This window comes from Orycteropus afer, unplaced genomic scaffold (genome assembly GCF_000298275.1).
Source record: "Orycteropus afer afer isolate SDZICR_OR568_19922 unplaced genomic scaffold, OryAfe1.0 scaffold00193, whole genome shotgun sequence".
NCBI lineage: Eukaryota > Metazoa > Chordata > Mammalia > Tubulidentata > Orycteropodidae > Orycteropus > Orycteropus afer.
Window position 1 is genome coordinate 6,557,570 of NW_006921780.1, and position 11,585 is coordinate 6,569,154.

At 38.1% G+C, this 11,585-nt stretch overlaps 1 protein-coding gene across 1 annotated transcript in view; it reads left to right on the forward strand.

Annotated features, from left to right (window-relative positions):
* Positions 1-1,374: 1,374 nt before the first annotated feature.
* SDHC (succinate dehydrogenase complex subunit C) overlaps positions 1,375-11,585 on the forward strand; it is a 63,159-nt gene continuing 52,948 nt past the window's right edge. The window contains exons 1-2 of the mRNA XM_007947748.2: positions 1,375-1,427; positions 6,433-6,534. Of these exons, the coding sequence (XP_007945939.1) occupies positions 6,467-6,534 (68 nt within the window). The 5' untranslated portion in view covers positions 1,375-1,427; positions 6,433-6,466. The remainder of the gene's footprint in view (positions 1,428-6,432; positions 6,535-11,585) is intronic.

Below are 11,585 nucleotides of genomic sequence, written 5' to 3' on the forward strand. Positions count from 1 at the left end.
AGGCATTTGACTGCTAACCAGAAGGCTAGCAGTTCAAACCCACCAGCCACTCCTCTGAAGGAAGATTGGGCAGTCTGCTTCTGTAGTGATACCACCTCGGAAACCCAAGGAGGGGTTGTTATGAGTCATACCCAGTTTGATGGCAGTGAGGTTTTTTTTTTTTTTTTTGACCCATGTATCTACCATAGAGTAATGCTTGTTATTACTGATAATGCATCATTGTGTAAAAGAAATGTTTACCTTTTTTTGTCTGTATCTCTTGTGTATCTCTCCAGATCTTTCTTTTCCTTGTGTTACTATGCTGATCACATGCTTTTGGTATATTGCCTTTCTCTTCACCCAAATCAATACTTGTTTCACCGATCTAGCAGTTTTCCCTCTCTTCAACTTTTTTAATTCATCCGTTTGTAGCAGACCTCTGCTATAGCTAAGCTATATGCTTACTGTTGCCAGTGGCTTATTTTATTTATTTATTTTTAACCCCATCTTCAACCATCAACTCCTTTAAGACCTAGCTTTAAAAAAAATCACTTTCTACATTTCTCTGTTGAACATTACCAATTCTGGTTATTCCTCTACCTTGTGTTAGGTGTTCCGTTAACATTTTATTTTGCATTTATAGATCACGTTTCTAATTATTCTTAAAATATTTGTTGTTGTTGCTGTTGTTGTTATTTGCCATCAAGTCGGACCCGACTCATAGCAATCCCTCCTTGGGTTTCCAAGGCAGTATCACTATGAAAGTAGATTGCCCACCTTCCTTCCAAGGAGTGGCTAGTGGGTTTGAACCGCCAGCCTTCTGGTTAACAGTCAAGTACCAGATATTTAGTGTTATAGTATTCCAAATAGAAAATAATATCAAGGGCCCTGATGCAATCATTGTTTTGTTTTTAAATCTGGTGCTCTACCCTTAAGTCAGGGGCATTGGTGATTCAGTGGTAGAATCCTCACCTTGCATATGGGAGACCCAGGTTCAGTTTCTGGCCAGTGTATCTCATGTGCAGCCACTGCCTCTCTGCCAGTAGAGACTTGCATGTTGCTATGATGCTTAAAAGGATTCAGCAGAACTTCCAGACTAAGACAGAGTAGGATCTGCTTGATGATATATTTATGAAAATGAGCCAGAGCCAGTGAAAACTCTATGGATAACAGCGGTTCAGTCTTTACCCATTTATGAGCATGGTACAGGATTGGGCAGCATTTCTTTCTGTTTTGCATGGGCTCACCAAGAGTTGGGGGTCACCAAGAGTTGGGAGCCAACCTGATGGCAGCTGTAAAAATAAGTCTAATATAGTACAAAAATAAGAAAAATTGATATACTGATGTTGATATCTAAATGTGTATTGACTCTTGATTCTCTTATCTTGCAGACATGTTAGCCATCATTGTCTCCGTGCCCACCTTAGTTCTCGGCTCTGTATCAGAAAGTAAGTTTCTAAATCTGTGGAGAATATTATTGCTTAACTTTTTTTTTCCTTCTAGACAATCGATAGGTTGTTGACTTAGATTTTGGCAAGAGATATAGGAGAACAGTTAGTTGTATGTTGTTGTTATGTGCCGTCAAGTTGGACCTGACTCATAGCGACCCCTCCTTGGGTTTCCGAGGCAGTATCACTGTGGAAGTAGATTGCCCCATCTTCCTTCCGAGGAGTAGCTGATGGGTTTGAATCTCCAGCCTTCTAGTTAGCAGTCAAGTGCCTTAAGCACTATGCTACCAGAGCTCCCAGTTAGTTGTATAATCGGCTGAAAATTTAGTGGTAGTGGTTACTTTTTCTCATCTAGAAGTAGAATGAAGGATATTTCTTTGGAAGAATCTTTTTTTCTTACTTTCACCTTTTCTGTTATTTTTAATTTCATTTATTTGCTCCAACTTTTTAATTCCTTCCTTGATATAAATTCTCATTTTTCCTACCTGTTTTGTCTTGTCTTCCTTTAATGATATTTTTCTCTTATAATTTTTCTTTTTCTATATAATTTTAGGGAGCTTTCAGGACTTAGTCTTTAAATTTATTTCTTCCTGCTATATACATTCCTCAGAAGGAAGGTTGGGCAGTCTACTTCCGTAGTGATACCACCTTGGAAACCCAAGGAGGGGTTGCTATCGGAAACCCAAGGAGAGGTCCAACTATGAGTCGGGTCCAACTCTACGGCAAATAACATATACATTCCTAGTCTGTTGACTTTTGTAGTTGCCTCTGTATCAGTAATCTTTTTTTTTTTTTTTAAATTTTATTTTTACTTTGGAAGTATTTTATGTATTCAGAAGCATTGGAAGGAAAATGTGATGAAGTTCTGTGTATCTTTCATCTTGATTCATCAATTGTTAATGTTTTGTGATATTTGTTTATTACTTTATATTTTAGATTGAATCAGATGATATTATTATTTCTGGGAGTCAAAGCTGGTGGAATACTGACAATTTAGTATCATTCATCCTAATACATATTTAAGTGTTGTTGGTATTTTTTTAAAACCTTTTGAGAGTAAGTTATGGATGTCATGATTCTTTAACTTCTCAATACTTCTCCTGTAAGAACATTGTCTTACATAACATGGTGTAATTATCAAATTCAGGAAATTTAAGATTTATGTACTATTATATGATACACAATCCATTTTCAGATTTTTCATTTGTCCCAAGTGATGTACTTTATAGAAATGCAGTCTTCCTCCCCTGTTCAGGCTCACACATTTTATTTAATTGTCATGTTCCTTTAATATCTTCAATCTTGAACTACTTCTTAGCCTTCCTTTGTCTTTTATAACATTGGGATTTTTGAAGAAAATAGGTCATCTGTTTTGTAGAGTGTCCTTCAATTTGAGTTTGTCTGATGATTAGATTTAGGTTATACATTTTTGGTAGGAGTAATAAGTAAGTGATGTTACAGTATGTCAAATTGAAGGTCACATAATATTATTTGTCTCATTATCAGTGATCTAGCTTTGATCATTTGAATAAGATGTCTGTTAGATTTTTCTTCACTATAATTTTTTTCTTTTAATTCATAATCTATGGGGAGGTATTTTGAGACTAAATATCCACATCTCCACATTTAAATAGATACATTGTCAGTATCTTGAGGGGATGGGATCATGTTTAATATAGGTACAGAATAAATTAAATTATTGAAACTGCCTTTTTTCCACGAGACCAGAAGAACTGGATGGTGCCCAGCTACCATTACTGAATGTTTCAATCAAAAGAGTCTATAGACGAATCCTTATCATAAGGGGAAAATGCAGAACAGAATTTCACATTCTCATGGAATCCAGACTTTCTGGCCATAGAGGTTAGATGAATTTCTGAAACTCTTGCTCTGAGATAATATTTAAACCTTAAACCAAAAATATTCCCTGAAATCTTTCTAATAATCTAACAATAGTCTAGTTTACCTAGTAAAAAAATCTGCCTTGAGCATTGTGCTCTTGTAAGAACTATCTCTATAGGAAAAAATTGACAAAAGCAATTGGAAAGATTAGATAGGAACCTTAGGGAACAGTGAGTTTATGTTAATGAGGAGGAGCAACTTAGAAAAGGAAGGTGAATATGTGCACAACTAGAAGAATATAATCATTGTCACTGAATTAAACATGTAGAAATTATTAAGTTTATGTTTGCTGTGTATACTGAACAACAAAATAAGTAAAATTTTAAAAATTAAATTGTTGCAAATAGCTGTTTAATAATTGGTTTCAACCTAGCCCGGTGACAAGGGAAACTAAACAACTATTTAGAGGTACTGAGCTGAATCCAGTTGTTGAGTTTTGAGAACTTAAAGACTAATAATATAGTACTTAGAGTGCTAAAATTGTAGTTATCACAGTGCTCCCAGAGATTTTAAATCTCCTTTTGATTTAATAAAAATCTTTTATGCCCTCTATATAGATATTAATCAGCTGCATACTTTAGTGGTCAATCACCAGTATTGCTTACAATCTTGTACTTGATACTACTATCGTTAGTTGCCCTTGAGTTGATTCCAATGCACGACTACCCCCAGCTTTTGGAAGCTGGTCACTAGGACTGTCTTCTAAGGTACCTCTAAGTGGTTTTGAATTGCTAACCTTTTGGCTAGTAGTTGAGCACTCAACTGTATGTGCCACCCTGGGACCTAATAAGGTACTGTACTATAATAAGTACCTAATAAGTATTGTAGATAGGTAAAATAAAATAGTAGGGATATGATTATGGGAACATTTAGAAAGATAGGGGGCAGTAGATCATAGTTGAGAATGAAGAAACTACAAACAAGGGTGAAATTGGGCTATAGCTTAGTAGCGTATTACAACTGATAGTTCAACTTTTGCTTTAAACTGCTATTGTAACAGCTTCTCACAGGATGCTTTCTTATTTCCTGCATCAAAGACAGAAGTTAAACAGTATGTTAAACTGAGAAGTAGGTGGAATATGTAGTTATAAATGTTTCTTAAATGATGATTCTTTCCCTTAGCTCAGATTCAAACTAGGTGTTGACTCTGTTGTAGTCATCCGGCTAATTCCTAGTTACTTTGAATTGTATTAGAGACTTTTTCCTCTTTTTCGTCTCAAGAGTCATCATCTTCGTCAACTCAAGAATTTGACAAAGGCCAGTCCTCCTTTGATTAAGATTAACTCTGATTTACCACATATTTTGGTTAATGATCCAACAGGGCCCTCTTTGCCTGAAGTAAATTTGTCAAGCTTTAGCTCCACCCTTGCCCCTCCGCATTATGTGTTTTTGTGACACATACCCTATCTGATACATTTACAACCATTGCTTCATGCATAGACTTTCTGTTCAAAGTGTTTTGGGACTTCATCTGTCAGAGATTTGAATTTTTTATGCTTATTTTTTAAATAGCTGTCTGTTATGGATTGAATTGTGTCTTCCAGAAATATGTTGTAAATCCTAACCTCTGTGCATGCGGTTATAATCCTATTTGGGAATGGGTTGTCTTTGTTATGTTAATGAGACAGAATTAGTATAGGATGTGTTTTAAGTCTATCTTTTTTGAAATATAAAAGAGGTTAAATAAGCAAGTGAGAAAAGCAGAGATGGGGAAGAGTGATGCCGGTCCAGATGAAGATCACCCAGGAGCAGAAGGTCAAAGAGACAAGTACTTTCCTCCAGAGTGGGCAGGAAAAGAAAGCCTTCCCCTAGAGCCAACACTGTGAATTCAGACTTCTAGCCTCCTAAATTGTGAGAAAATAAACTTGTTTGTTAAAGCCATCTACTTGTGGTATTTCTGTTGTAGCAGCACTAGATGACTAAGATACCATCTCTTCCTTTTGTAGTAACTGGTAGCCAGTTTTACCTCTGCTATTGTAACAGCTTCTCACAGGATGCTTTTTTATTTCCTGCATCAAAGAAAGAAGTTAAAAAATCCTCTTTTTAGCATCAAAGGCCATATTTCTCTTTCTGAGTTAATTTTTTTTCCTTAACTTTACTCCAATTCCAATGGTACTTTAATATCCATCTTTCCCAAATCTTACTTGGTTTTGTATGTAATTAATTGTTATACTGGATACCAGCTTTTATTTCAGGGATACACTTGGTTTATAATTAAAAAGAAACAAAATTATAAGATGCAGACACATGAGTCACGAACAGTGAATTGGATTGTTTATATCTTCTTTTTTGTATTCTTTGAAAAGAATATGAAGACAAGGTATACTTGGGGTCTGGACAACATGATTTATCAGAGATTTTTCTTATAGCTATGATGAGACTCAAAAATTGGCAGGTGAGCCAGCAGTAAAAGAGAGCTTTGAGGGGCTGATGACGGCAGATAGTAATGTATGCGACAGCACCTGTGGCCTTGACAAAGGATAGTTCATTTACACAAATAGTTTTAAACATACTTTCCCTGCTGCCCGAAAATCATTGGGCTTTCATTGCTAGACGTCTGTGTTGGGGGAATTGGAAATAATTATGCTCTCATAGGACTTTATTGAATGGTTAAGGTTAACATAAATATAAGAGGAATATCTGAAGTCCTCTTAAAACCAAACAGTAGTTTACCTTAACTAGTAAAGAATGTCTGCCTCGAGCATTACGATCTCTTTAAGATCTATCTATATGGGATCAAATTGACAACAGCAATTTAAAAGATTAGCTAGGAACCTTAGGAGGCAGTAAGTTTATGTTAATGGGAGAGGAACAGCTCAGAAAAGGAAGGTGAAAATGGTTGCACATTTTGAAGACTATAATCAGTGTCAATGAGTTGTACATATAGAAACTGTTGAATTGGTGTATGTTTTGCTGTGTATTTTCTCAACAGCAACAACCAAAGATAAATAAATAAATAATAAAGAAGGTGGATGAACAAGTTTTCCTAATACAGAGGATTGGTCCAGTGAGCTTACCTTTTTTTTATTGGTAACTTTTTGTTATAGAAAATTTTAAACCAAACTTACTTTTAATCTTTTTGATATCTTTGGTTTTATTTTAGTTCTATTCCTTTGGGAACCACAGCCAAAGAAGAGATGGAACGGTTCTGGAATAAGAACAGAAGTTCAAGCCGTCCTTTGTCTCCCCACCTCACTATTTACAGGTAAGGGCTCTGGAGCCTCGGAATCTAAAGATAGAGGTTGAAAGTTCTGGAGACTGACCCATAGCCTCCTGGATATTTCTCTGTCTTTTGGTCTACTGGAATACAGCTATGTGGATCAGGTGATCCGCATAGGTGGAATCCCCTTCAGGGAAGAAAGAATTAATATAAGGATTTAAATAGCCTCAAGGCATTTTTGTCTACCTCCTAGTGATATTACCTTGTAAACCCAAGGAGGGGTCGCTATGAGTCTGATCCGACTCTACAGCAGTGAGTGAATGAGTGAGCTTTAGAAGGGAGTCCCTGGATGGTGCAAATGGTTAAACTCTCAACTGTTAGCCAGAAAATTGGAGGTCTGAACCCACCCAGAGGTGCCTGATAAACCAAGAAACCCAAACTTAACTGCCATTGAGTCGATTCTGACTCATAGTGACCCCTATTGGGTTTCCAAGGCTATAAATCTTTATGGAAGCAGATTGCCCCATCTTTCTTCTCTGGAGCAGCTGGTAGGTTTGAACTACTGACCTTTGGTTAGTAGCCAAATGTCTTAACTCCTATACCACCAGAGTTCCTTAGAGATGCCTGATAGGTCTGGTGTTCTGCTTTAAAAATGTCACACCCTTGAAAGCCCTGTGGAACAGTTCTACTCTGTACACATGAGGTCACCATGAGTCAGAATTGACTGAATAGCGACAGCCTTTGAAAGGTAATCTAACCTGGCATATTCTAGTAAATAAAAATGTGATTTCCCAATTAAACAAATGATTTTGAAGCTATTTCAAATTTAGATAAAAGTTGCAGAAATAGTACGTAGAATTCCCATACATTTTTATGCAGATTCCCTAGTTGTTAACATTTCTGAACCATGTAAGAATACATTGCAGAGATGATGCCCTATTACTCCTGTATTAGTTTTCCACTGCTGCTTAACAAGCTATCACAAATTCAATGGCTTTATATCTTACAGTTCTGTAATTTAGAAGACACAGGCCTCACTGGGCTAAAATCAAGATGTTGCCAGGACCGTGCTCCTTTTTGGAGGCTCTAGAGGGGACTCGGGGACTCTATTTCTATGCCTTTTCCAGCTTCTATAGGGCACCCACATTCTGTGGCTTGTGACCTCTTCAAAGCCAAAAACAGCAGAGTACTTCTCATGTCACATCATTTTAACTTCCTCTTCTGCCCATTTGCGGTGCAGTGAATTACTTGCTATGGCTTTTCTAGCCATAGTCTTTGTAACTCCAACCAGATTATTGGGGGCACCATGTAAATAAGGTACATAGAACTCTGATGTTGGGATTGGTTAGTTTTGTCACTCTGCCAGGCTTAAAATGAGCCCTCCTAGAGGCAGAGAGGGTATATCACTGCCATCAAGAGAGAAGAGCTGGAGGTGAAGTGGAGTATGTCCTTGGACCCAGGATCCCTGCACTGGACTTCCTTGGCTGAGCAACACCCCAGCAGAGAGACAGTGGCAGTGGAACCAAGAGGCATGAGACAGAGCAGTGGGCTTACCTGTCCCATGGAGCAGGAATGCTGAGTGCCCTTGGTTAGGAGGCTTGCTTACAGAGTGGGATGCACCTAGGTGTACCTATGTTGTTGTTGTTGTTGTCATGTGCCGTCAAGTCAGCCCCAACTCATAGCGACCCCTCCTTGGGTTTCCGAGGCAGTATCACTACGGAAGTAGCTAAAAGAGCTTTGTAACATTTGCCCAAGCAGGGCAGAGACCAGACGGAGAGGCTGAGGGCCAGAGAGGTGTGCCTGAGGGCATAACAGAGGGGAGTCTGTCCTGATCGAAGAATTGTATCCTGAGCACGTTCTAGAACCTGAATTGTAGCCTGTAGCTTCCCTAGTAAACCCCATAATCCTGAGTATTGTCTGTGAGGTCTGTGTGGCCACACACTGCAGTGAATCAAACCCAGCAGATGAGTAGTGAGTGCTGTGGGAGGGACAGTTGGTATCAGTATTGGTAAAAGGCTGGAGGGTGATGGCATGTCTGGCCTCATAGGAATAAGCCTTGGGTTGCTGATGGTGATTCTGTCTTCCTCTTGTGAAGTTACAGGACGTCAGAAGATGCTGCCTCCATGCCCTTTTTGCACTCTTCTTCCACTTTTAAGAACCTTTGTGATACACTGGACCCATCTGAACTATCCAATTCAATCTCCCTATGTCAAGATCCTTAATTCAATCATATCTGCAAAGTTATTTTTTCCATGTAAGGTAACATATTCATAGGTTATGGAGATTAAGATGTGGACTCTTTGCAGGGAGGAGCATTATGCTGTCTACCGCAATCTGCCATCTGGCCCCTAAAGATTCCTGCTTGTCCCCATGGAGAATACATTTATCTTGTCTCAGTGTCCGTAAAAGTCTCAACCCATTATAGCATCAATTCAGAATCTAAAGTTGTTATCTAAATGTCATCAGTTCAGAAGTCCAAATTGTCATCATCTAAATCAAGTGTGAGTGAGACTGCATATAATCTAATCTCTTTTGGGGCACAGTTCCTTTTCATCTAAGAACCTGTAGAACTCAAGAAATACAGTGGTGGGACAGGCATAGGATAACAGTTAAAATGGGAGATAAAAGGAGCCTCTGGTTCCAAGCAATTTCAAAATCTGCCCAGGCAACCTTTATTTGGTTTCAAGGCCTGGCTAAAATCCTCTGGGACTTTTGAGTTTGTTGTTTGGGCTTGTACTCCACCCTTGGAGTCATCCTCTTCTTTTTCATAAAAGGTAGCATGTGGTTTTTGAACAGGGAGCTCTGGTGGTATAGTGGTTAAAGCGTTTTGACTGTTAACCAAAAGGTTGGTGGTTCAAGCCTACCGGTTGCTCCACAGAAGAAAGATGAGGCCATCTTAACTTTCGTAAAAATTTACAGCCTTGGAAACTCTGTTGGGCAGTTCTACTATGTTGTATAGGGTCTCTGTGAGTCAGAACCAACTCAGTGCCAGTGGGCTTTTTGGTTTGGGTTTGTCAATTGAGTAGTTTTTTTTTCTTTTTTTTTTTTTGGCAGAAGAGTCTTTTTTCTTTTCAGTTGTGATTTGATTGAAATGAATGTAGGCATTCATTTGATACATTTGCATCCATATGCTCTGGACGAAGAGAAACTCATCTTTGCATCTAGATGACCGCTTGCAAGCTTTTAAGATCCCAGTCACTACTCTGCAAAGTAGGATATGGAACAGTGTTTTTGTGTAGTATGTTATGCCAATTGAGCTTGATGTCCCCTGCAACTATGGTCCTGAGCTCACAAGTCCAACTACACGCTCCCTCTGGGTAGCTGGCTGTGGCCAAGAAGTGACTACAAACTTGTCCCTTGTCAGATCTGCTGTATACCTAGGAATTCTTACAGAACATACAAATATACTTGTAGAAACATTGTCTGCCAACCCTATACATGGTCTTGGGCACACTCCCCTTTGCATAGAGATACCTAATAGTTCAGCCTGTTCACCCAACTATCCACCCGTATATCAATGTTTGCTTTCACTGACAATGTAGTACTATATGTGCAAAAGGGTTCATCTTTTCAACTGAGTAGTTTTATCAATCTGGTTTTGGCTGTAGAGTTTTGGGAGTGCAACAGTCTTATTTCATTTTGTCCTCTTCCTATCCCTTTCAGTCCATGCTGGCAGTATTTTTGCTGATACAATATTCTCAATAACCCTGTGGGTCTCCTTGTATCTGTAAGATTTCCACACATCTTTGCTAGATACTCGCATCTCAGTTTTTGACTTCTGCTGAGATGGCTGAAGGGATCTATGAGTTACACACAATCTCTTCAGAGAACCTCTTGTGTGAGTGAATACTCTGAAATTTAAATTTAAATCCTTCTGAGGTATTAACAAAAACTGGTACAGCTGCACCCTTGGCTTTTTCTCTCTTGGCAATAAATTTCTCAGTTTTAGTGCCTTTTCAATCTGGAAAGGCTGAGAATTTCCCCAAATAATCAAGTCTTAGTTCTTTTTTGTTTAACAGTTCTTCCTTTTTCTTTCACATTTCACTGTACAAAAGAATAAACAAGGCTATACCTTCAACACTTTACTGGGACATCTACTCAGCTAAATGTTCAGTTTCATTGTTTACAAGTTCTTCTTTTCCTCATTACTTCAAGATGTAATTCCACTAAAATTTCTGTCACTATATAACAAGGATCTCCTCTCCTCATTTTTCAAAATAACATGGTCCTCATTTCCTTCTGAGCCCTCACCAGTAATGACTTTAACATCTTTATTTTTACCAGTAGTCTGTTCAGGAAGAAATAGATATTCTGTACCATGCTCCTCATTACCTTGAGTCCTCACTAGCAGAATTGTTAACATCCATATTTCTTTTTTCTTTTAAACAGCTTTATTGAGATAGAATTTACATATTACACATTGAACTCTTTAAAGTGTACAATTCAGTGAGTTTTGGTATATTCACAGAGTTGTGCCATCATCACCACAATCAGTTTTAGAACATTTTCATCACCTCAGAAAGAAACGCTATACCTTTAACTCTCAACCACCTCCCAATCCTCCCATTACCCCTAAGGTAATCACTAGTATATTTTCTGTCTCTAACAGACTTGCTTATCCTGGGCATTTTATATAAAGGAGTTGTATAATATGTGGGCCTTTGTCACTAGTTTCTTTTACTTAGCATAATATTTTCAGGGTTCATCTATGTTGTAGCTTATGTTAGTACTTTATTTCTTTTTATGCTTAAATGATGTTCCATTATATGTGTATACCACATTTAATTTATCCACTCATCAGTTGCTCAAGTATAGCAAGAATCATGAGGCTGGCATGAGACCAGGCAGTGTTTCATTCTGCTGTGTATAGGATCACTGTGAGTTGGAGACTACTCGATAGCACCTAATAACAACAACAACAGCTCATCAGTTGGTGGGCCTTTGTGTTGTCTCTACATTTTTATTATTATCAATAATGCTGTTACGGAAGAACTAGATGGTGCCCAGCAACCACTGCCATCCACTTGGAAGGGATGTAGGAGATCCTGCATAGAGAGGGAGAACAATGTGGAACAAAACTCAAAATCATTTGGAGG